General features: G+C 39.0%; 1 protein-coding gene and 1 non-coding gene across 2 annotated transcripts in view; both read left to right on the top strand.

Annotated features, from left to right (window-relative positions):
* LOC123630006 (ankyrin repeat domain-containing protein 26-like) overlaps window positions 1-25640 on the top strand; it is a 48270-nt gene that overhangs the window by 9766 nt on the left and 12864 nt on the right. Inside the window, exons 3-11 of the mRNA XM_045539333.1 lie at window positions 1148-1278; window positions 4744-4858; window positions 5021-5194; window positions 9106-9212; window positions 10549-10683; window positions 13249-13319; window positions 18077-18107; window positions 19957-20049; window positions 20867-20915. Of these exons, the coding sequence (XP_045395289.1) occupies window positions 1148-1278; window positions 4744-4858; window positions 5021-5194; window positions 9106-9212; window positions 10549-10683; window positions 13249-13319; window positions 18077-18107; window positions 19957-20049; window positions 20867-20915 (906 nt within the window). The remainder of the gene's footprint in view (window positions 1-1147; window positions 1279-4743; window positions 4859-5020; window positions 5195-9105; window positions 9213-10548; window positions 10684-13248; window positions 13320-18076; window positions 18108-19956; window positions 20050-20866; window positions 20916-25640) is intronic.
* Window positions 11994-12100, top strand: LOC123630023. The gene has a single exon (XR_006732548.1). It is a non-coding gene; the product is annotated as a U6 spliceosomal RNA (small nuclear RNA).

Here is a 25640-nt window from a genome sequence, read left to right on the forward strand (position 1 = left end):
AGAAGAGTTTAGCTAAGGGAACGATTAAGAGGAGGAATTGTAAAAGGGGAAGAAGAAAGTCCCAGAAATAAGAGCCCAAGCCTGGTTTGAGATATTTTGTGGCCAGGCAATCTTTGGGTCTTGATTGATTTTTTTTTCAGCTTCAAGGTATCAATGAGATGTGCGTATCTTATTTAGAGTCTACAATTTTATAGCCATGGTCAGCAGAGAGAGACCAAAAGGCCACAGGAGTCTACCCCTGTCAGTTCCCTGTGACACTTCCTATATGACAAACACCAGGTCAGGGACTTTAACCAGACCCAGGCCCAAATGCCAACACCCAACAATGGGAAAGCTGTCTATTGTTCCAAATCTTGGAGGATCATATTTTATTCTACCTCTCCACTGACAGCCTCTTTTCCCACCACTCATACTGAAAAGCAATTGTCTGCACCAGCTTTAGGTATTCAAAACAGAAACACATTTTCTGATAGAAAGATTTGGAAAAATAGCTTTATTTAGAATCTGTAATTTTACAGCCATGGTCAGCAGAGAGTTCAGCTGGCTGTAAACCCATAGGCCCAGGGGTGCCACCCTCAGCGAGCCCGAGGAAGCCCCGGGGTGAGCTCCGCCAGGCCACGTAGGGGCCCGAGTTGCAGCCACACATGCAGGCCACGCGGCAGCAGGGACAGAACAGCCCCGAGTGGCGCGTTCTGGAGTGTGTCACCAAGGGGGGGAGGGGGAGGGGTGGGCGGTTTCCCGCTGGCAGTTGTGCGCATGTGCAGTAACGGCTCATTCTCATGCACACGTGAGCAGTTGCTTTAACGGTTCTGGCGGTGCCTGTGGTCGCTTGGCTGTGCTTGGCGCTGCCTGGCCATTTACAGCTGTCAGGAGTTGGAGACCGGGATTTCCCTTGCTGGAGGTCGTGGTCATATCGGGTTGTCTTCACTGCACTGGACTCCCGAGGCGGGGAATAGGCAGGGGTGGGCTGGGGTGGGGTGGGGGGTGAGAGTGGGCTGAGGTTCCCCCGAAGCCGGCAGCCACCACCATGAGGAAGATCTTCTGCTTCGGGGCAGACAAGGGCAGGCCGCCCTCCGGCCCCTCCAGCCACTGTGGCCAGACCAGGTTGGGCCTGGAAGGCGAGGCTGGTGACAGCGCCTTCCTGCAGCCACGGTACCACATCCGGAAGAAGGATCTCGGCCAAATCCACCAAGCTGCCAGCGCTGGTGACGTCGCGAAAGTGGAGCAGATCCTTTCGCTGAAGAAAAAGGTCTTGGATGCCAGAGATAGAAAGAAGAGGTAATGGGCGCAGCCATCCCGGGTTGGGGGCCAGGCAGGTGCGGGGGAGATGCCCTTCCCAGACTGGCAGTAGCCCAGGGTCCTGCTGGCGAGGGCACCCGGCTGTCCTGCCTGCGGGCTCTGCAGCACCTGGGATATGGCACCTGGGAGGGGTCCGGCACCAAGGCCAGCTTCATGGGCAGCAGCACAAAAACAGGACTTCAGCTGCTTCCCCATCCACTCATGATTCCCCTTCTAGGACAGCTTCTTGCCAGTTTTAGCTACTTAACTAGCACAAGTATACTGGGTGTTTGGTTGTTAATGTACACATTTTAAATCATTATCTTATATACCTTATAGAAAGGTACATAGTGAGAGGAATAATAAGTATACTATAAATAATTCTGTGTTAAAACATCTTAGCAAGAAGTTCAATATCCATTTCATGTCACTGTACACCTATGAAAATGTGTTCTTTACTCAGGGAACTTAGAAGGAAAATTTGAAGTGGGTATATGGTACCATAGTCTTCAATAGGAAGACTCATTTTTCTGAGAATATGAGCTCTTTCTATTTTATCAGTTTTACATGAGCTAAATAAAAGTTATAAGGTTTCCAAATTTTTTAGTTAACACATGCTGTCTCGCTTTTACTATTGTGATGACATGAAGAAAAATTTTGTAATGGAGTAAGACTTGCTCTTCTAGGTATCCAAATGTGCTATGAATTTCCACAGATTAATCATTTATTAGCAGTTGAAGAGATAGATAAATGAATGGAACAGAATAGAAAATCTAGAAACACCCAAATGTATGAAAGAATTTAAAACTTGATGATGGTGACAAATCAAACATGATAAAAACTGACGTCTAATTTAAAATTGGGCAAAGTCCTTTTTTTGCAGATCTACAAGTGACCTACAAACATAAGAAAAAATATTAAGTGTCCCTGCTAAGAGAAGGATTTTAAGTTAAAAGAGAAATTAGATAATGTTAAGCTATCCACAAAGTTTGTCAGAATGAAGACATTAAATACTAATATTAAACATGGAAAATACTTATACTGGTGCTTACAGTTTATGTTGTTGATCTCTTTTCAAATAGACAACTTGGTGGTAACTACATACAAATGAGACTGACACGCTCCCTACTGCACTAAGGAGGCAACTGGAACTACACATTTAAAAATTGTGTATGCCCTTTACCCATCAGTTCCATTATACTAAAATATCCTCAAGAAATAGAGATCATACAATTTGTTTTTCTCAGCACTTAAAATAATAAGGTTTTAAGAGGAATGCATATGATGGATTTACAAATCAATTAGATTGTGTCCATAGATGGAATAATATGTCACCATAGAAGGTGGCATAGATACATATGTGTGCTGACATGTAAAGAGTATTTAGGTATATCAAGTAAGAATAAAAGTCAATTTGATTATTATACATATACACAAACACACTGTGGTGTTGTGTTAGCTTAAAATATGTACACAATATGATAAAATTTGTTATTTCTGGGCAATTAGGGTGTACGATTTGAAAGTTCTAGTAAAAGTTTGTCATTAAGGATATAATCCCTGGGAAGAGCCGTAATATGAATCTTGCACAGATAGAAGTAATTTCTTAATTTCTATGAATTAATTTTAAAATTATTTTGTGGATTGGAATATTCCACCAACTTTTATCCCTTCAGAAGTAAAGGGAATCTTTTCATCTGTGCTTGAAGATTTTATTACATACACAGTTTTTTAATGTGCATCTGTTTTGTTATATAATTTATTGCTTACATGCAAAAATTTTAGATTATTCATTATAATTTAGGTGTATCATTATGAAAACGAAAAATAGGAAATATAAATGTTACTATTACAAAGGTATAACTTTATAGGGGTCTTCTTTCAAAATATTTAACTCTTGTACTCTGTTTTCTCAATGCATTTATTCATCAAACATACTATGAAGACCTGTTATGTAACAGACGTATTCTACTAACTTTCAGGACACATCCATCCTTAAAACTATTTACCTGACCAGCCTGAGAAATTTGAGAAATTTAAAATTGGAGGATTAGGACTTAATTTCAGTTAAAGTCATTGCTCACTCCTTTCAAACAAAAGCATTTCTGAAGGTAGACAATTGTAAAAGATGACTTTAACTGCCCTTTTAAAATTTGTAACAGTATTAATTATTAACAGTAAACGTTCAAAATATCTGATTCTCACACAGTGTATAAATCTATATATTGAACAAATGAGGCATACCTATTCATTCGAATCCTGAGTTTCTTTTGGTCTGAAGTATTTGAAAATCAAAGTAAGAATTATTTGGTTTTAAAAATTTTGTTATTTCAACCTTCTTTTTCCATAGTACTTTTAAGAACTGAAACTTACATAAATGCCAGTGATATAACTAGAACTTCCATAGACCTATTGTATATGCCCTATTTCCCTTAATGTAACGCAGCATTGATTTTGTGATGTCCCGTTATTTTGCTTATCAGTGAGATAATTTTTCTGTGCTGCCCATTGTAGTTGAAATAAATCATGAATAAAAGGTGCTGTTCCAGTATCAGTGATGTTAAAATGTGAGAAAATGAGCACCCTAGCATCACTGAAATACAATGTTATCTCTAGTCTTTAAATAAACCACAAAGTAGGTATAATTGCATTATTTTGCTTAATTAAAATGTTATCTTTGTTAAGCAGTAGTAATAATTACATTATGTAACAGTCATTGAGCTGTTATTTGCATTAGGAACTGTTCCACATACTTAGTACAGATTCTCATTTGAGCATCACAGTGATGTCCTATGAGATAGCTACTGTTTTTTTTCCCCTATTTTATTGAAGATGAAATTGAGGCACAGAAGGGCTAAGTGATAGATAATAAGTTTTTTTTTTTTTTGAGACAGAGTCTCACTCTGTTGCCCAGGCTACAGTGCCATGGCATCAGCCTAGCTCACAGCAACCTCAAACTCCTGGGCTCAAGCAATCCTGCCTCAGCCTCCTAAGTAGCTGGGATTACAGGCATGTGCCACCATGCCTGGCTAATTTTTTCTATATATTTTTAGTTGTCCAGGTAATTTCTTTCTATTTTTAGTAGAGACAGGGTCTCGCTCTTGCTCAAGCTGGTCTCAAACTCCTGAGCTCAAATGATCCACCTGCCTTGGCCTCCCAGAGTGCTAGGATTACAAGCATGAGCCACTGCGCCTGGTCAATAGCTAATAATTGATAGAGCTTAAAGTAGGATGCAAATCCAAGTTGAACTGACGCCAAAAGCCAATCTCTTTCTAATAGGCTGCTCTTTTATTAATCTAGTGAGGAATAGCAGCTAATAAATATTGTACTTTTTTCACAAGAAAATTAAATATTTGCTTTAAAGGTAGAAGAAAACATGCTGTTTAATATTTATAATTACATGAATCTTTGTATATTTTAAGATAGTGCACTACAATTTCCTAAAAATCTCTCTCACTTTCATAGGACTGCTCTCCATTTGGCCTGTGCCAATGGCCATCCAGAAGTAGTTACTGTCCTGGTGGACAGAAAATGCAAGCTCAATGTCCCCGACAGTGAAAAAAGGACAGCTCTGATTAAGGTATATAGCAGCCACCTTTTGCAGCATGAGATGGATTTCATTTCAATATACACAATAAAAATAAATTTGTTTCATTTAAATGTAACTAGTCGGTGGGATCTTTGGAATGTTTCTTTTGAACTGTTAGAATTTATGATCTATTTCTTGATCTGATACTGATAGGCGGTACAATGCCTGGAAGAGGAGTGTGCCACCATCCTGTTAGAACATGGTGCCAATCCGAATCACAGTGACGTGTATGGCAACACAGCTCTTCACTATGCTGTCTATGGCGACACCCCATCGATCGCAGCAAAGCTCCTTTCACATGGCGCAAATAAAGAAGCCATAAACAAGGTAGAGATCAATGAACTGTATTTGAAAAATATCAAACGTTGACATATGTAACTATCAATTTTCCATATTTGGAAGCTCAAACATTCCGCAAATGAAAATATTTTGAAATACCTTAATTGTTTTAAAATTTTACTTAAAATGTTTATACATTTAAAGAAGCATTAGAAGATGCAGTTTTCTTTTATACATTCATGGTTAATATTTGTGAAAACCCTGCATTTGTTAAAGGAAAACTTGTTAACTTTTTTTCCAAACAAGTGTTGTGTTTTTTTTGTTTGTTTGTTTTTTCTATTTAGTATAAAACAAGCCAGGGGAGCCAAATTTGCCCTGGAAATACGCTTTATCTTATAATTGAAAACTAAAGCATTATATAATAAATGGAATTCTTGCTGCTGCTGACAAGTTCCTTAGAAATGCAATTTATATCAAAGTGACTAATCTCTAATTGGCAAGTCGTAAGAGAAAGAAATGGAAAGGGAAAAAGAGAACAGTCAGAAATATGCTGGCCATTTGGAAATTAGGTAATTTGGGGAAATACAATGAAGAGTTTTTTGTGTGTTTACTTGTCTGTTTGTTCTTCGTTTATATGTTTAGACAAAGTGCTCTTCAGTTTTACGGAAAGTAATTCTTAGTTTGGGAAAGAGTGTTAGGGAGTTGTAAACTTGCCCAGAAATCAGTGTTAGGAGGACTCTGAGGAAAGCAGATTGGCAGTGAATAGGTGGTGAGGATGTGGGAAAGACTTGAGAAGAGGGAAGAATATCCTGCTCTTGCCCAAACAGCCACTTATCCTCCTCTTGCAGAAACAGCCACTTCGACAAGACTCTACTAGAATTTCTTGTTGGGAAGGTGGAAGGTACAAAACTTATAAATAGCAAAATCAAGTTGCATTTTGAGTTTCTTAGTCCCTGTTCTAACCCTGTGCAGCAAGACTAAATGGAGTTTTCAGCAAATGACTCCATCTCTCACTATTTCCTGTTTGGGGCCAGATCTCCAAGTGATAAAGGGCCTTGGCCATGTGAGAGAGACAGGACACTGAAGTGACTGCCTGCTCTGCTAGTGCTCAGCTAGAGCTGTGTCACAGTGACCGGGGAACATTTTTTAACAATCTAGAAGTCTAGGCTCAGCCCTGCAGATTTTAATTTAGTAAATCTAAGAAGGCCTCGATATGTATATTGAAACAGATTTCCTCAAAGCTGGGTGCAGAAGCGTGTGCTTGTTGTCCCAGCTACCCTGGAGGGTTGAGGCAGGAGGATCACTTGAGCCCAGGAGTCTGAGTCCACCTGTGCAACATAGTCAGACCCTCTCTCTAGCCAATAAAAATACTTTTCTTGAGATTCTGATGCATTCCTACTTAACAACCACTGAATAAATAAATATAATATAGAAATTCCCATGTTTCAAAAACATAAGAAATCTCCAGAAGAATTGGAGTTTGATAGATGCTACTTCCTTCAAATCTCTCCTTTCTAATAATATTAGCCTGACTTTATCTGCCTCTCTCTAGCTCTGTGGTTGAGCAGTTCCAAAGAATATTATTGGCAACATCTATCAGCTTATGGAATAACACCCGTTTCCTGCTGTTTAGCAATCATTCACTGCCAGTCAGAGGGTCTTTAGAAATCTGCTTATGGACAGTCTTTCAATAAGTAGTAACGGGCCCTTTTGGGATTTCACATTTCTTTGTTATCATTCAGAGGATTAGTTCAACAAATGTTTACTACAAGCAAGGCGTTCTCAATTAGCACAGTAGCAAATCTTGAATCTTTTATTCAGGTACAGCTGTATTATGGACTATCTGAGTATGTCTGTTAAGTTCATACAGCTTTGACGTAATGAGGATGGCAGTTTTAAACACTTAAAAGCATGAAGTTTCCAAGAACATAGAGAGGAATTCTTTTAATAATTTAGTTTTAGCAGTCCTATGAACTAGTTAACAATTTGGGTAACAATCTGGGAAAAATAAACACAAGTAGATAGTAAACGAATAGATGTTTGAAAAATTCTTGTTGTGGATATTATAAATCTTAATAGCAATTTTTATTCCATATTGGGGCTTGATATTTTGGCAAAACCTATGACACTAAAGAAAACAAAGATTTCACATGCAAGTACTTGCTTTATACATGACTATTTGGAAACATCATTAGTGAATTTTAGAACATGAGACTATAGTCAAAATGCAGCCCATAAGTAGGTTTACTTTGCCTCGATAAATTGAGTCTGCATGTAAAATTTGGGAGACATGCAGGAACCTGGGTTTCAGGCTTCCCTAAAGAGTCAAGCCTATTGTCCCTTGAGCTCATATGTTTGCTGTGCTGTGCAGAATCTTCCCCCTTTATACAAGGTGTATGTTTTCCAGTTTGCTACTGTGCCTATCTAGGTATTTCACAGGCTCAGGACATCTACTTGCCTACCTAAGCACTTGAGAGGACAAAGCTTGTTTTTTAGTATTTTTTGAAATAATTTCAAGGTTTTCAAGACAGTTTATACTTGTTTAGAATGTATGTCATCTATATTATAATATACATTTATCCATTAGTAATATGGTTGGATTTTAGAATATAGAAATTTTTTTAAAAAATCAATTTTTTATTATATATACCATAAAAAATGATCTTCGTATTGGAATACCTATAAGCTTTTTAGGTTACCCATGGTGAGAACACTGAATCCTAACCACTAGACCACCAGGGAACTTTACCCATGGTTATAGTTGGCTAGGCTGTGTGTAATGAAGACAGCATTATATCTTTCTCCTCAGCATAAACTCTATAAAATGCAAATGATTTAGTGGCTTCCATTGTGCTAGCAATAATCCATATAGGTCAGTATTAGAACTCTAATTGATAAGCCATTATATTTTTATTTCTGATTTATATTTTGCATGAAGTAAAAACCAACTGGAGTACCAATTAAAATAGAAATCAGAATACAAGTGGATTAAAATAAAGCAGATAGGCATTAGCATCTCAGGATCATCAGGATAATTGAGGAAAAAAATCATAGTGAGCCTTCTAATAACTAAGATAAAAATCTGTCACCTTGTCACAGGAGAAACAACATGGACCATGAAATAATGAGTTGAAATTCATTTGAAACCTCTCTCTTTTATTCAGAGCCCATTTCCTTAGTGACCCTTTGGAGAAGGAGTACCTGACATTGGTACCCTGGGGTCCTACGCTACTGTTAGAAGAGAATCACAGGAGTTTGTATCACCTGGAGGAAACCTCCACATTCACTGGAAAGTTCTTAAAACTGTATCTCTAAAGATTTAATTCTTCACATGTTGTTTACCAAAAAAAACTAAATAATAATAATACTTGTCAAATAGAGATCAGGCAAAGCTTGAGAGATTTCTTTAATACTGGACATATGATGCACAGTTTTGCACTACTTCTCTAGCCTGGATGGTCATGGAATCTTCCTTTTGGGATACAGTGTTTAACTTATGGTATCTAAATACTCTTTGGAATATCATGTAAAAAACGTTGCTGTAGGTACAATAATTGATATTAATTCAATAAAAATGCTTGAAGCATTTACTACTACATCTTAGGGTTTGGGAATATGGAGATAAAAGATACAGCCCCTGCCCCCAAGAAGCTCTTGGTTTAGATGGAAAACAATAAATTAAGTACAGCATATCATGGTAAATGTTGTGATAGAAACAAAGATTCTTAGAACCCAGAAACGTTTGAAATGAGTTTTGGAGATGGCAGGAGTTAGCCTGGAGAGGCAGAGGAGGGGAGTTTCTAAGGGAAGGAGCAGAACAGATGGGTGAGTGGATGAAACTACCTTTCATTTACTTTCTGTATGATACATTTAAGTTCATAGGCTCTTACATCAAATGTTCAGTTCAGTTGAGAAATATGAAATTTTTTGAATGATAAATTGATTTTTCTGTATTACAGGATCACCTCACTCCACTTCTACTTGCTGTAAGTGGAACTAAAGAGGAAATGGTAGAATTTTTGATACAGAAGAATGCAGATATAAATGCAGTAGATAAAATGAACAGGTATAGTATTTAGTGCTTTTTTTTAAAAAATGTGAATGTTATTTTAGGGTAGTAAGAGTCACTCAAGTCAGAATTATTAAATGAATGAGAAGATTAACATAATTGTTGAGAGGATAGAGTGACAAATATCAACACAAATCATCAGTTAGGTAGAAAAGCAATTATTTGGACTGGGGAACCTAAAGAACAATATGCAGTAGGATTCATCATCTCTTATGATACTGACTGATATTTGTTATTTGTAATCTGATGTTTTTGATCATGTCATCTTATATCACCTAAAGAGGTTTCATATTAGTTTTACTGAAGTGTGGACTTTAACTTTTAGATCACTTTATGACTCAATATGGAACTTCTTAATCCTTTTATAGTATTTTTTTAACTTCTTCTTATAGAATTTCCTTCAAAAATGGTATATGAAACATAAATAGAAGTTGAAAATCATTTTTTCTTTGGGACGACTCTTTTGCCTTAAGTGCTTTCTTTGAAAAATATTGATGTTAGGTGATCTGTAAAGGATTATTAATTGCTATAACTAGATACTGTGGGTTCATCAGTTGTTTTCCTTTTTCATTTCTAATGTATTTTGATTTTTTCTTTTTAATTGTTATGAAAATGAGAGAAAGACCACTTTAAGTGGATAAAATTTTTCTTTAATGAAGATAAGTCATAAGTGGATGATAAAGGGAAGAGACAGCTTTTCATTCACATAAAACCGGGTTTAAATTCTCGCTTTCCCACTTGCTAGGCGTGTGACCTTGGGAAGACCACTTCCCACCAAATGTGTATTCTAATATGAGAAGGAGAATAACACTATGCCCTTCCAGGGTGGTTGTGTACAAGTAAGATTATGTATAGAACATTGAATTAAGTCCCCAGCACGTGCTCATCAACATCATTAACTGAAACTACTATGGCTACTATTTTCACCATTACTACTAATGTTATTGTTTAAGCCTGCAGATAGCTCTTACTTAACTGACCCCTAGTTGACTCTGAATCACAGTCCATTATGTCAAAATAGGGAAGACATGGAGCATACTTCATGCAATGCTTTGCTTACTTTAGATAAGTGATCTCAGCAGAGAATGACCAACTTCTACTATGTCATACCTTAATGACACAAGAAGCTACGTTTTTGTCCCTTCCTTTTAACCTAGGTGGTAATTTACAAAGAGGCACGCTTGAGCACCCAGGATGCTTGTGTCAGTTAGTACATATAAAAGGTTAATTCTATACTGATAGGCAAAATATTCAGCTGGCAGTCTATATCAAATTAGCATTTTAAATAACTATTAAAGTTCCCAAGGGTGAGGTTATCTCTTTGTTATTTTAGAACGGCCCTCATGCTTGCTGAACATCATAACTCACCAAGTATACTACACCTTCTTGAGGAAGGTATGGATGTTTTTTCTGAAGATATCTCTGGAAGGACTGTGAAGGATTATGGCACTACTAGTGGTTTTAATACGTAAGTATTTACATTAAAAGACCAGTGAACACTAAATCAAGGTGTAAAATAATTTCAAATTTTATATCTTATACATCAGGTGAGATTTCATAGCGTGTTTCAGGTAGTGTTGGAATGGCAGTGAATTAGTCGAATTCATCAGCCAGAAATCAAACAAAAGGCTAAACTAGTTAGAAGTAGTAATGGGCACAGAATTCATCATCTCGAGACTTTCAAGAAACCTTTATCATCAGGGATGGTATCAGCATCATCCATTTCATTTGAAGAATAACTCGTGCATGAGATAATATGCCACATGTTTGATCCTTCTAATTAGTTATTTGGGTCTTGAAATGTCTACTTAACAGAAAATGTTGTAGTGTCTTCTGGGGGCTATTTCCTATAGCCTCCTCCTTGAACTTTTCAGGAAATGGAATGGTTCTCTAAATGCAAAGAAGACAGTTGTTTTTACAAGTCTGAGAGAGGGGAATGAAAGGACACTTCAATCATTCTGTTGTTTCATTTATTCTGTTATTCCATTTGACATTGGTCTTGCTGTCTGGAAATGATTGACCTTTGCAGATTCAGATCCCTCAGTCTTCATATGGTGATCCATATTTAGACTTCAAGGCTACATACACATTTTTTGAGTTCGTGCACATATGCTCAACCATTGTTCCTAAATCACCAGTACCCTGCTCTGGCAGCTGGGCCTCCTAGCTACAGCCACAAACATAGTGAGCAAAAGGGCCCTCCCTCCACACTCCAAACCTTATGTGGAGCCCTCATCTCAGCCTAGACTTAGCCTAGGTCTTTATGGTAAGTTATCCTTTGATGCCCCTGATTGTCTTCCCTCTAGCAAATAGTTGAGATTGTTCTAAACTGTCAGAGAGTTTCAAATATCATTGTAGGAAGATATTAGAACTTCCTTTTTTCTTTGCTACAAATTTGTATGCCAAGGCTCCTTTTGCCTCTGTTTAGTGCCTTTTTTTAAGTATTGGAAAGTCACATTTCATCCTTCTGCAGAGTAATGGTCACCAACTTGTAGCTGGTCTCTCAAGTGATCTGTTTTCCATAACAATGAAAATCTCCCAAGCTACTTGGACCTGTACCTGAGGTTTCTTAAATTCTTTCAAATTCTATCTCTTAGGGAAACCATTCATCAGAATTCTCTGAGCTAAAAGTAGGTTAATTGTTTGGCTCTTCTGTTGATACAATACATACATACATACATACATACATACATACATACATACATACATACAGGAGGTTGATTGGATTTAACAGGGCCAAACCTCATCCCTGACTCATCAGTGTCCATATAGGGCTTTGAGCTTGCTTCATCAGCACATACATGAAAATTGAAAGAATATAGAGAAGATTACCATGGTCCGTGCCCAAGGATGACATGAAAATTTATGAAGCATTCCATATTCTGTGCAGTCCTGTGAACATCATTTGACTGTTTGCTGACTAGCTCAGAGGAAACAGTGTATGTCAAAGCAAAACAGGTGTGACTCAATATTAAGATTGTGAGTTTCACTAACAAGAAAATTGTGTAAAGTGATGTATGAAATGACAGTGGAGTTGAGTGTTGAGCAACATGTATAATGTCATATGCAAATATGTTGTTGGTACTGATCTCAGACATGAGAAAATATGAACCAGCATCTCCTTCACTGAACTTAGTAAAAATAAAAGTAAGGTTTTGCCTTCCCCATCACTTGGAGGGAACATGGAGATTAAGCATCTTGCTAACGAAGATCTGCTGGTTCAGAGTTTGAGTAGGTAGAGAAGGAATAGTAGCAGTCCAAGGCAGGTCTTGACATTTATTGATTATTCTGCCTTTGGTGTGATTGATTAGCTCAGTAATGGGGGGAGAGTTATGTTATCTAATTTAATGAGATAATATATTAATAAATTTGTCACAAATTATGAAATAACTGAGATACCCTGAATTACAAGCCACAAAGAATAGGAAAACTAATAATCAAAATTAGGACTTCATAACATTTTCTTGAAACTTCAACATTTCATTCAATATTGCAGCCTAGGGAAAAATGCAGAATGGGTTGTATTTGGGATTCTAAAATAATTTCAGCAATTAAATTAAAGAACAAAGTAATCCATTACTTGACTATTTCTTCAAGCATTGTAAAAATGTTATAGTATTAATATTAAATATTTATAAAAATGTCTATTAAGAGTGACACAAGGAAGAAAAATCGTCATGTTTTGAAGACATTGAGCCTAAGACAAGCAACTTTTCCATGAACAAATAGCTGTTGGTCATAGCACCTAAGACTTCTTTTAAGTTCAGGACACTTTTTGTTATGTCAAGCGTACTCTAGTTCGTTGACTGAACTATGCTGCTCACACTTCATGAGGACTTCACCTTAGTTTTGTATTCTTGAAATCAAAGCGTAATAAGTTTGCAGCGCTTACACATTTGAAGTGTGTGGGCTAATTAAAGTTCTGATATTAGCCCTGATTTTGTTGAAATACTCTGAGAATTTCATATATTTGGTAAATGTTTTCATATCAGCATTAAAATAGTAATATTACTTATTACATTTTTATACATAGCATTCACCACCAAATTTCAGAATATAAAGAAGAAAAGATACCTGACGATCTTTCTGAAAACAGCAATCCAGGTAAGACTTCTGATAGTGAATTGCTCTTGGTCGTTCTACCATGGATAAAAAAATAAAGAGTAAGGAAGTTTTGAGCACAAAAGGGGCAGTTAAAAAGTCAATGTGTAAATTGTGTGCATATTTTAAAAATTTGTTTCTTAGTAATCTAGAATTTAGAATTATGTAAGAAGTTAATTGTAGGGAGTTTATAATCACAAACAGTATTGTCTAAAAAAAGTCTTCATTTAATTATGGTCCTTAAAATGCTCTATGATATTTTTGTATAAATAATAAAATAGGTTTTAAAGTTAGTATGTTATATGTTTCCTCTGTGGTGACATTATAATCAATTGGATTTCTTATTAAAATGAGTTATTTATATTTTATAATAAATGTTTCTGTCTAGGAAATGAATATTAATTAGAGTTGATCTGAACATTGCAGGGGTTACGGGCACCAATTCCCTGTGTGGTGAAAAATTTGCGTATAACTTCTGGGTCCCCCAAAACTTTACTAACAGCCTACTGTTGAGCAGAAGCCCTACTGTTAACTTAAGCAGTCAGTTAAAACGTTTTGTATATGTATCATATACTGTATTCTTACAATAAAGAAAACTAGAGAAAATAAACCATTATTAAGAAAATCATAAGGAAGAAAAACTATTTACTTTCATAAAGTGGAGGTGGATCATCAGAAAGGTGTTCATTCTCATCGTCTTCACACAAGGTAGGCTGAGGAGGAGGAATAGAAGTTGGTGTTGTTGCTTCTGTGTGGCAGAGGCAGAAGAAAATATGCATATGAGTTGAATATGCATATGAGTTGACCCCTATAGTTCAAATCCTTGTTGTTCAGTGATCAAGGGTATTACATAGTGTTTCCTGTCACTAAGGAAGTAATTATCTTTAATACTGGCAATTCAAAAATAGCTTTCTGGTATGAACAAATAGCAATAAGAACTGTAAAAAGTAGCCAGTGTGCAGTAGTGTCAGAAGAAGATTCATTTTTAAAGATACTGAGTACAAAAGTCAGATATTACTTGTTGAGAAGCACAAATTATCTTACATATTTTTATTCTAACGTGGTCTCATTATTATCGACCTCATCCCAAATAAATTGAAACTGCATGAGATATATTTACTTTGTTAAAACAAGATATATATTCTTCTATCTGCCAGATAGCTATCATGATAACAGTAATTTTATTAGAATAGGATACCCTGTTACCATTAGGCAAAAGATTACCATAGTCAGTATTCCAACAGACTTGCTTTGGGCTCAACAAATTGTAATAAAAGTACACAAACATTTCACAATAGCAAAAATGGTACTATTCTCCCTAGGTGTGACAACTTAAGCACCTGCTAATCTGAAGCGTACGAGACACCTTTAATTTAGTACGTCTTTATGAAAGAGCCTTTATAAGTTAGGTTTTGCAAGTTGCAGTAGACAATGATAGATGTAGTTTCAGTCCTTAGGGTTCTCATAATAAAATAGAGCTGTCCTAGGAAGTAATGTCTGTGGTTTTTCAACAGAATTGTCAAAAATCATTTTCATTCATTTATTTTCTTGACCAGTTGACAAATAATGCTCAAGAGTCTTTTAGGCAATAAGCATTTTTGTTATGTTACCAAATATAAATGTCTAAGAAATACACTCAGAAGCTTTATATTTTTATTGTCATTTTTATTATTTATTACTTTATTCAGTGCTTACTATGTGTCTGATGCCCTCTGTGAGCTCATAACTACCATTTCTAATGTACTTACCATGTTACATATGTGCCAGACAGTTTAAGTCCACGGCAAGGAATTCATGCTTTAAAAAATTGGGTAACATGTCAGGTAAGCATGCCAGGTAGAGCGACAGAAGAATGATGCTTGGCAGAAGGAACAGCTGACAAGATTGCATGTTTGGCAGAAGGATCAGCAAGTGCAAAATCTGAGATGCATGAGTGAACTTTGCAGGGTGTGTAAGCAGTTCAGTTTTCCTTATGCAAAAAGCATAAAATTGTAATGCTTGGGAATGAGATGAACACTTAGCTAAGACAAGATTGTGGAAGACTTTTTAATGCTTCCACACTAAAAAGTAGAAATGGAGAGATCTTATTTTTTTGGCCATGGGAAATTTCTCAGGTTGAATGCATTTGGCTGCAAATAATGGATGACCTAAGGAACAGAGGCTGAAACAATAGGAACCAAGTTGTTTTGGTGGTTCAGTAATGCCACCAGGATCCACTTTGTTGTCCCTCTTTCAAGGGTGCTCTTGGCACTGTTGTGCTTATGGCTCCTTTCCTGGTTGGCTCATTAGCACCAGTTCCAAACACAATGTTCTTACAAGATAGTATCTAAAGGTGGGAAGGGCTGCTTTTCTTCATATGTTTTTTGTAACTTGGGAGAAAAGTGGGAAGGATGCAGTGGTCTCCCTGTAACATTTTATCAGGTGGGTCACACCATATGCTCATTTTTAAATCAGTCACTGGGAAACAGATGTAATTACTGTGATTAGCTTAGAATAATTATTTCTCTTTTTGGAGCCAGGGAGGGGTATTAAGATGATAAATATTGAAATAGAATTGTGTTTCTCCAGCAAGAGACAAGAAGGAATGGCTACTGGGTAGGGAGCCATTAAAGTTTGTTGTAGTGATTCATTGAAGAATATTGAGCAGGGGAGTCTTAAGGTGGGATTTCAGTTTTAGGGCATTTTGCATATGGTCTAAATCAGGCATGGGCAAGCTTTGTCTCTAAAGGATCTAGTATTAAATATTTAAGGCTGTGTTATCGCTTTCACATCTACTCAACCCTGCCATTGTAGTGTGAAAGCAGTCATAGAAAATATGTAAGCAGATGGGCATGACTGTGCTCCAGTAACATTTTGTTTTACAAACCATATGGCATATGCATAGAGAAGAGCAGCAGTTCACCAAGGAAGGTGAACACTTTTCTATAAATGTTGAATTTAATGGATATTCATATAGAGTCTTTTTAGTGTTTTCCAGACTCCCAGAAGGAAAGCCGCTCTTCAGAGTAAGTCACATTGTTTATATGAAGAGTTTTTAGGCACAGTGTGCCGCTCTTTTCACTTAGGGAATGGTGGGAATCCTCTCAAAGCCAATGTCCCGGATCCCAGCCATGGGCCAGCCTTGCAAGCAGGCCTTTCTAAGGATGGCAGTCTCATCCTTGCTGTATAAAATCTGTTCTGCACAGCAGTTACACCCCAACTTAATTTTTAGTGGTTTTAAAATTTTATTTAATAGCAGATAATATAATGATATAGCATAACATGGTAGTTGTTTTAGTTGCATGATCCATATTAAGTTGCAATGCTGTTTACTTTTTTTTTTTTTTACTGTTAATGAATGTTTAACAGATATTTGTGCATAAGTTACTATGGCAATGCAGGCACTTAAAACAGGGGATGTGATATTATGAAATATATATGTGGTCTTTGATTTGGTTTCCTGGCATACAACTCCTAAAATTTTTGTACTCTCCAAAGTGATTATCTTTTTGTGTGTGAAGGATTGACTGATGGCTGGCAGCCACCAGGTAGCTGCAGGATGGAGGCTGGTCATCACAGACCAAGGCATGATTAGGGGGCTGGGACTTCCACCCTACCTCCAACCTCCAGGGAGGAGAGTGGGGCTGAAGATAATGTGATCTTCAATGGACCATGATTTAATTTGTCATATCTCTGTAATGAAGCTTTCATAAATAGCCAAGGAGTGAGTTCAGAGAGCTTCCAGATAGCTGAATATGTGGAAGCTGTTCTAGGGTGGTGCCCCAGGAGGGTATGGAATTGCTCTACCCCTTCCCCCATACCTTATCATATGCATCTCTTCATGCATATCTTTTGCAACATGTTTGCCTGCGTTCTGTGAGCCATTCTGACAAATTAGTGGAACCCAAAGAGGGTATTACAGGAACCTGGACTTGAATCTGATCATTCAGAAGTTCTGGAGGCCCACATTTGCTACTGGTGTGGGAAAAAGCCAGCCTTGGGAACTGAGCCCCAACCTGTGGGATCTGAAGATAGTGATGGAACTGAATTGGAGGACTCTCAACAGGCGTCTCCAGCAGAATGAATTGCTTGATTGTTCATGGGGAGCCCCTGAACCACCACCACATTTGGTCAAAGAAGTCCTTTGTGTCCATAATTGCTGTTGTGGTGTGAGAACATACAGCAGCAAGGGGGACTGCTGTATACTCTGTGATTACATCTCCCAGTCTGTTAGTCCAGAAATCATGCTGTTTAAGTTTGACACTGTCTTCTTACAATACTGACTCTGCTAGTGAGACCAGTTTCTGTCACTGTGGTAGGTTTCAGTTGGGATTATGATGATTGTACACAGCGGTTCACCTGTAGGTATCAAATTTTGAAAAATTCCAGTCTCCCTTGCATTTGATAAATCAAAGGAGGGGAGGCAACTGTTACTAATGTATTGATTGCCTACCAATAGTATCAATAATATTAATACTAGTATAGTCCTCAGGTATGACCCCAAAAGAATCCTTTGTAACAAAGCATGAGTCTTTTTCTTATTTTGGTCCAAAATCTAAAACATATACAAAAGTGTGCATTAATTATTTATGTTTTGTGAAGGTGGAGCCTTGCTGTGTCACTCAGGCTGGTCTTATTTCCGAACCCTTCAAAGGATCCTCTTGCCCCAGCCTCTCGAGTAGCTGAACTTATAGGCACATAACACCATGCTCTTGTATGCTTTTAATATTCTATATTTGTCTATTGTTGATTTAAAAATACTTTGCTTTTTTTTTTAATAGTGGATGGAATTTCTGAAGACTCTACAATCAGGTAGGATTTTGCAGATTTAAAAAAATTGTATGATAACTAAGGGAATGCAGAGAAAATAACCTAACTTTTCAGTGTTCTATTCTGGGCTGCAGACCACATTATGTGCTTAACATTTCATATCTTCTATAGTCATCACAACTGCTTCTCAAAGAATCCATGCTATTACTTTTTACTGATTAAGTAACTGTGGTTCCAAGAAGTTAATTAATTGCTCCATGATCCCATAGTTTGATTATCAGCCTGACTGGCTCCCAAATGTGTTTGCTTGTCCTTTAGCATAGATCAAGAGAAACCTGTGCAGTATTGCATCAAGGTACAGGTACAAATTAGATCAATTTAGAAAGTCAGATTTAGTTATATATTAATTCTCATCAAGAGTTCTTCTTAGAAATCTGGTTATTCCAAGAGCATGTCCTGATGTATTTGAGAATGACAGTGGTCCTTCCTTTTAACATCAAAGGTTTTAGGGCAGATCTCACTTCACTGTGGTTGTAGGACGATAGGTTTTACATAAGCAAGACCAGGCAAGTCCTAGAGAGGAATTGTTTTACTTTAAGTGAAGGTTATCTACATATACGCTATGTTATGTTAATTATTTATCAGCTATTTAGAAGTTCTTTCTAATTGATTTTTCTACTTAATGACTTACCAGTTTAGTTTTCCCATTAGGCTGGTATCCTTGCCTAATCCCATGAACGTGTTTTTTTTTTTTTTCCTAGAATCTTTTTTTCTCCCATGATTTTCTATAATTTTGTCTTAATATTTTTTTACTTTCTACTTTGCATTTCTTGGTTTTTTATTGTTTTTTTTTCCTGTTAAATATTCCCTACTTTTCTAAACAGAGAATGCAAAGCACATAGAAATTCATGATTTTAAGGAATCTTAGGGACTAATAAAAATGTCCTCTGGTACTTTAATCTGTGTTTAACATCCTGGTCAAGTAGTTGTTTAGATAGCATACCTGAAACTTTTTACTTTGGTAAATAACAAAGGATTGAAACCCAAGATATTTAAGTGATTTATTTGGATATAATCAGAGGCAGAAATGAGATTTGAACTCATGTTTCTTCATTCAAGCCCAGTACTGTTCCTTTTTCATCATCTTGTAGGTGAGTGTTTTAATAATAGAAATGGAGAGTAGATCTAGGGAACCCAATGGAAGAGAATAAGAATGAAATTAGCTGCTGAACCCAGTGGCAGTGGATAAGAGTGGAATTAGCATTGGAAGGCCAATTTTGAAGAAGAACAATGCTGGGTTGGAGAGAAATACAGGTTTAAGAAAACAGATCAGAATATTGGGGCTTCTGACAAGTGTGATAAAGAGAAATCATATGAATGAATGAGAAAGGATGTTGGGATTTATCTAGAAAGGCACATTAAAATAGAGGGTTTGAGGGAGTTCTGAACAGGTTGCTGTGTTTTTGTTTGTTTAATTGGAGGAACTGGCAAACTTGAAATTTCTGTCAAAAGATGTTAAAAGAATTTGAGCCACTGGGAAGAGTCTCTGTAGCAGATAGGAATGTGGTATCATCTACTTCCACTCCAACCTACACAGGGGTGGCTTACAGCCCCTTGAGTACTAGGGGGCTAGCGGTTGCTGAATTACATAGGTCTGTGGCCCATGGCACGTGTCCCTTCACCTCTGTCCTTTTTCCCAGTTCACTGATGTCTTTCCCATGTACATGTAGAGTAGAGACGGGGTAAGATTTGCCGGGAAATCAGTCATGGAGCTGGGGTAGCTGGTAATGTGCCTATCCTGGGAGAGGATGACTGAGACTCGTTTAGCCTGCTTATCAGGATGAGGGAAATAGAGGGTTTCTGCTCTTGGTCATTTGAGCCTATTTTTCAGGAACCTGTGCTGTATTAGACTGAAGATTAAAAGTTTGAAGACTGCCATGGAGTCCTCCAGAAGAAGGACCTGGAATCAGGAGCCCATAAGAAGGTACTTAGATAGTACTTTGGGAAATAGAAGTATGACTACCAGGATTCTCCTTTTCCAGTAGTCTCTCTCCTTGAGTATCTGAGTGTCTATGAAGGTTTTTAAAGGCTTGCTAGTTTATATAGACCTGAATAAGGAATGACCTGTATGGGCAAAATAATCGGGTAATATAATTTTTAATTTTGTACTTTTTCTTGGAAGAATATCCCCAATAACAACATATAATTTTTTTTTACTTTTGTACATTTGTCTTTCAAACATTTCAGATGTTTCCTGGAACTCCCTGTATGGTTTTAGAGTAAAGGGGAGATATAGGGCCTTCTTAGGTGCTTTCCTTCCTGAAGAAGCAAGCCTCCCGATTTTCTGAGTTACACAGATTAGTCTTTGAAACAGAGACATGTAATGGAGAAGGGACAGCATATTTTTCTACCTTGTTTCAGGTTATCAGGTTTCTTCCAGTTCAGGTAAGAAGAGTCATGTCAGTCACTAAGTTAACAGACAATTTGTGAAGACATATTATACTCGGGATTTGCTAATATATTGGCGGTCGATATCTCTTATGAAGCTAAAAGTAAGTCTTCATTGACTACTTCATAGACTGTGAGAGGTGAAGACAGAAGTAAGTAACTAGAATATTTCTTAAAACAGAGACCAAATTTTACTAATAATTATATCAAGAAACATCATTTAATATCTAGATAGCTGACCTTTCATGTTGTTTTATTTTTTCTGGGTGAGTGCACCTAGATAGAACCCTGTAGATGTTTTTATTTTAAGGCGATAACCTCATTTATTTTTGTTGTATATTTTTTCTCTAAAGGATGTCCACCTACCCGACTATTGATGATTTAAGCAGTGTCGATACCAAGGTAAAGTGGTTTCTTGTGAAATTAATTTTACTACTCTGAATCTCCTTTTGTATAGTATATTCTCTTAAAATTTAGCAGTGGTTTACATATGACTTTATAATAGAAAATTGGTCAGAGAAAACCATTCTACATAAGTTTGATGAAACCCTTGTGTTACCTCTGACCTGTTATCTTCCTCTTCACCTCTTCCCAATGGAGTGTAGGGAGTTCGGTCCCCCAGATTAAGATTCAAGCTTGTGGACTGTACTTGTGGGTACGAATCCACTGCTCCTTACTAGCTTGAGATGGAAGGAACTGTGTTTAGCTATGGGGTTGTTCCTGTTGTCATTGCTTTTAGTTTGTGTGGAGGAGCCAGTTACTGAGGTAATCCTTTGTGCCCATGGTAGGCTCTGGTCCACCAGGTGGGGTATACGAATGCCTTAAGCTTTGGGAGGGGCCATTAGCTTCCAGGTGTTGCTTGGACCCTGCTCCCTCCTTAAGTAGGGGGAGGAGCAAGATGGATCACAGCTGGGGTGCAATAGCCTGGTTGTGTGGGCTTCCATGGGGCTCAGAGTTTGCTTATCTGGCCATTAGGGGGAGCCACTGATACAGAGTTGAGAGTTGTCTCTGGAAGATTAGAGGGCTGCTCCTGATGGCAGGTGCCTACTCATGTGATTGCTGAGGCCTCTGGCCAGATTTTCCATTCTTATCTACAAACCTGGTCACTTTTCCCTCTGATCGGTCCGCTTTTGTTTCCTCTCCACCCAAGGTGGGCTCTCAAGCTTCCCCACAGTTTGTGTATCTGGCCTGTTGGCATGTGTCTCTGCACATCACTGATAGATAGGGGGATCTCCAATTGTACACTGCTTTTGTGCCACTAGACCCCAACGCAAGGTGGGTGGGCCTCTCTACCCCCCAAAGTCACCACTAAAGTGATGCTCCCACTGGGAGAATAATGGCAGCTAAAGGAAATTTTGGTTCAAGCTTAACTCTCTATTAAAGTGAGTGGGGATAGGGACGGTTGCTCTGATTCAGCCTGTGGCACTCAAGGCATTTGGTTTCCATAGGAACCAGTACTTATGCAAATTGCATCCCAATGGCACAGCCAACTCCAATATGGCACTTCTCAGTGGGGAAGGAGGCATGGGGCTCACCCATAGAACCCTGCTCTCTTGTGCTCCTCCACACCCTCCCAATGGGCATGGGTTCTCACTTGCCACCTGAACTTAGAACTGGATCTCTCCCCCATGGCCTCTGCCCTTCTGTCTGCACAATTAGCAGCTGAACACACCAAGCACCTGTAGGCAGCAAGATCACAAACTGAGGGCTGTGGGTGGAAAAGTGCCCCTGGCACTGAAGCATGTTACTGAGCACAGAGAACTCCAGGGCTGCTATGGTTTGGGGAAGGGGCTGTGGACTTCCTGCACCACTCTGAAGTTTGGAGTGGCACCTGTCTGTCTGCCTCTCTGAGCCCTGGTGGCAGCTCTGCTGACCCAGGCAGGCTGAGCTTGGAATGGGGTCTGGGAGTGCGCTTCTCTGGCTCAAGGCAGGCTCAGCTGGGAGTGTGTTGTTGTGTGGAACCAAGTCACTCAGTACAAGGTGCTTTGGTGGTTACGATGGTGTGGGTGCAGCCTCATGGCTAGGAGTTGCTTGAGCCAAAATTACTTCCTGTGATGCCAGGAGTCGGGGAGTGCAGAGATGGCATCTGCATGCAGAGATGCCAACTCCCTTGTCTCTTCTGGCACTCCCCTATTGGATGAGAACCCTGCATCTCGTTGCTGCCCTGAGGCCTCTGGGTGGGGGAGGGGAAAAGAAAACCCTTACCATTTCCCTGGGCTCCAGGACATGCCAATAACTCCCTTCTATCTTCCTCTCTCAGTAACTCAGTTCTTCTTGGTGGTGTTCCTGGACTCCAGTGGTATCTATCCCCGAAGTCTACTTCCAAGCGGTAATCACTCTCTGCTCTCAGTCCAATCCTCAACTGTTCTGCTGGGATGGTCCAGCAAGCTTTTTCTCTAGTCAGCTACTTTGGCTTTCTCCCCAAGGACTCCTATGACTCTTATGTTAGGCCTTTTACAGAATCCCATATTTCTTGTAGGCTTTGCTTGTTCCTCTTGCTTATCTGTTCCATCTCTTGACTGACTTGTTCAATTAAAAAGTGTTGTCTTCAAGTACTGAGAATCTTTCCTCTGCCTGATCTAACCTATTCTTAAGGTCTTCCACTGTGTTTTGTAATTCCTTGAATGATTTTTTCATTTCCAGAAATTGTGTTTGATTTTTTTCTTTAATATTTCAGTCTCTTTGGTGTTTTTTTTATTCATTTTTTGCATTGTTTTGGTCCTTTCTTTGTGTTGGGTTTCCTTGTTATCTTGTATTTCGTTGAGCTTCCTTATAATCCACGTTCAAAATTCTTTATGTGTCATTTCAATATTCTGGTTTTGGTTGTTACCCATTGCCAGAGATGTGGTGTCCCCTTTTGGGGGTGTCCTTTTGCTTTGATTCTTCATATTTCTGGAGTTCTGTCTCATATTCCTTCTCATCTGGAGCAGATATTGCTTCTTACTTTTGGATTTTCTTTTGTTTAGAGAATGACATGCCCAGTTTATTCTCTGAACCAGTAGGTGGTGCTTGGAGGTGAGCATCAATTACAGCCCATATGATGAGTCAGTAAATGCAGTAAAAAGATGTACAAATTGACTTCACTGTTAGTAGGTGGTGCTTGCCAGAAGGAACAAGCTGCAATGCTTTTTGGGGGGGTCATGTGACCAGGTCTAGTCCCTCAAGAAAAGCACTCTCATGCCCCCAGTGGTTGGATGAACCCTGGGACTTCCAAGTGTGCCCTTACTTTCCACCACAGCAGTTGTGGGTGGGGGAGTGAGGGTGGGCATGTTTGGCTTGGGTGGTGAACTTGCCATCAAGATGAAAAATGCTATTAACAAGGGTTGAAGATCTGCTCCCTACCTCTGGACAAAGCTGCCAGGGAGGGGCTCAAGTGGCCCCATTCAACCAGAAAGTCTGTGTGAGGAGGCAGGGCTATCTGAGTCCCTCAATCTGGCAGTCTAGAGCATGCCTCACTCCTTTCCACCCTCCTTTATTACATGGTTTCTCCCAGGCCTCTGCCATTAGGCCCTCAAACCAGCCAAGGTCCCCTACAACTGTTGTGCAAGCCAGGATGTTCCCTTCCCAGGATCCTGGCCTCAGCTGGAAGTGCGGTCCTCCCATGTAAGAAGGGGTGCCCTTAGAGCACACTACATCTAGGACCTCCACTGCACTCTCCTCTTTGTCCCTGCAGGCACCCACATTTCATGACACTTATTCACAAATATTTCTTCTGTGCCTCCGGGCAATACGATTGAGACCTGGGCATACATGATCTGGTGTGTGGGCCCATCCCTGGGATCCAGTTCTTGACTATACCAGGGATGTGGATGCTGTTCCCAAGTCATCCATGGGGTACCGAAGCTGATTCTCTGTCCCCCCACCTTTGGTAGTTCCATGCTTTACTGGAGTTGCTGGGGAAATATCACCAGGGATGGCTAGCAGACAGGGAGCTCATGGTCTGTGTTACCCCTCTCTCCACTGCAGGACCAATAAGGAAAAGTGTGAACCCTGTTTCCTATAGAGGCCTCCATGTGGTCGCCCATTTGTTTCTCTTGGCAGCGATGGGTTGGGGAGGGAAAGGAGAGAAGAAGAGTTTGGCTGGAGGAAAATCCACTCTGGTCATCTCCAGCCCTCTCTCCAGGAGGCAGTCTGTCCAGAATGATGGGGTATCAGATTCATGCAGATCACCTGGGACCCACAGGGCCCCTGTGGCTCCTGTAGTCTGGGACAAAGTTGAGCAATGTCTATGTGGGAGTGAGTAATATGGAACCTGAGGGGTTGAAGCCCCCTAGGGAGGACAAAGGTGTCTGGTGGTAGACAAGAAATGTGACACCTACTGTCCAGCTCAGATCTGTGGGGTGTTGTTGGAATACAGAATTAAGAGACATGGAAAGTTTCAAGAGTTTTTCAGGGCTTTGCTTGAAGGAAACTGAGCATATTAGTTCACATTCCAGAAGCTGCTTAGCAACAGGGGAGGCATTCCACTGACCAGGGGTGACTGCAAGGCTATGCTTGTCTCGAGGCCTGCAGGCCAGCACCTGGAGCTTGTGTAAGGCGGAGCTCGGCATAGGGTCACAGGTTAAGGAAGTGATCAAAGGATGCCAGCCCAGCAGGCACCTGTAGCTAAAGCTAATTAGCCTCATGGACAATTCCTGCTTCGCTCTTGACCACATGTCTGAGTTAATGACAAACTAGATAAAGAAATACATGGTCTGTATATTTCTGTTTTAGCTTTATTGCTAATTGGTAATTTTATCTTTAACTTGTATACTCAGCTAGGTCTATTCTTAACTTAGTGCTTAAGAAGTTTATCTTAGAAAAATTTTGTAACCATTTGCTCACGTAGATAGAATTAATTAAAGGATCTCTTGAAACCTTTGGGGAGCCTTTAAACCTAAATGAATGATCTGTACACATATATCTGTAACCGCTAACAGCTAATTGTTGTACCAATAAATACTGATGCAGGATTTCACTCAGTGACTCCTGGCTCACGGGAATGCTGGAGGACCTCTGCCTCCCCCATCATTTTAAACTACACTTTGTCTCTATCTCTATTATTTCCAAATGTCTTGCAAGGATCCTGCTTGGAACCTGTATTTCTTGGAGAATAGCTGACTCCCAGAAGGTCGGGAGGTGTCCTGG

This window comes from Lemur catta, unplaced genomic scaffold (genome assembly GCF_020740605.2).
Source record: "Lemur catta isolate mLemCat1 unplaced genomic scaffold, mLemCat1.pri scaffold_67_ctg1, whole genome shotgun sequence".
Lineage (NCBI taxonomy): Eukaryota > Metazoa > Chordata > Mammalia > Primates > Lemuridae > Lemur > Lemur catta.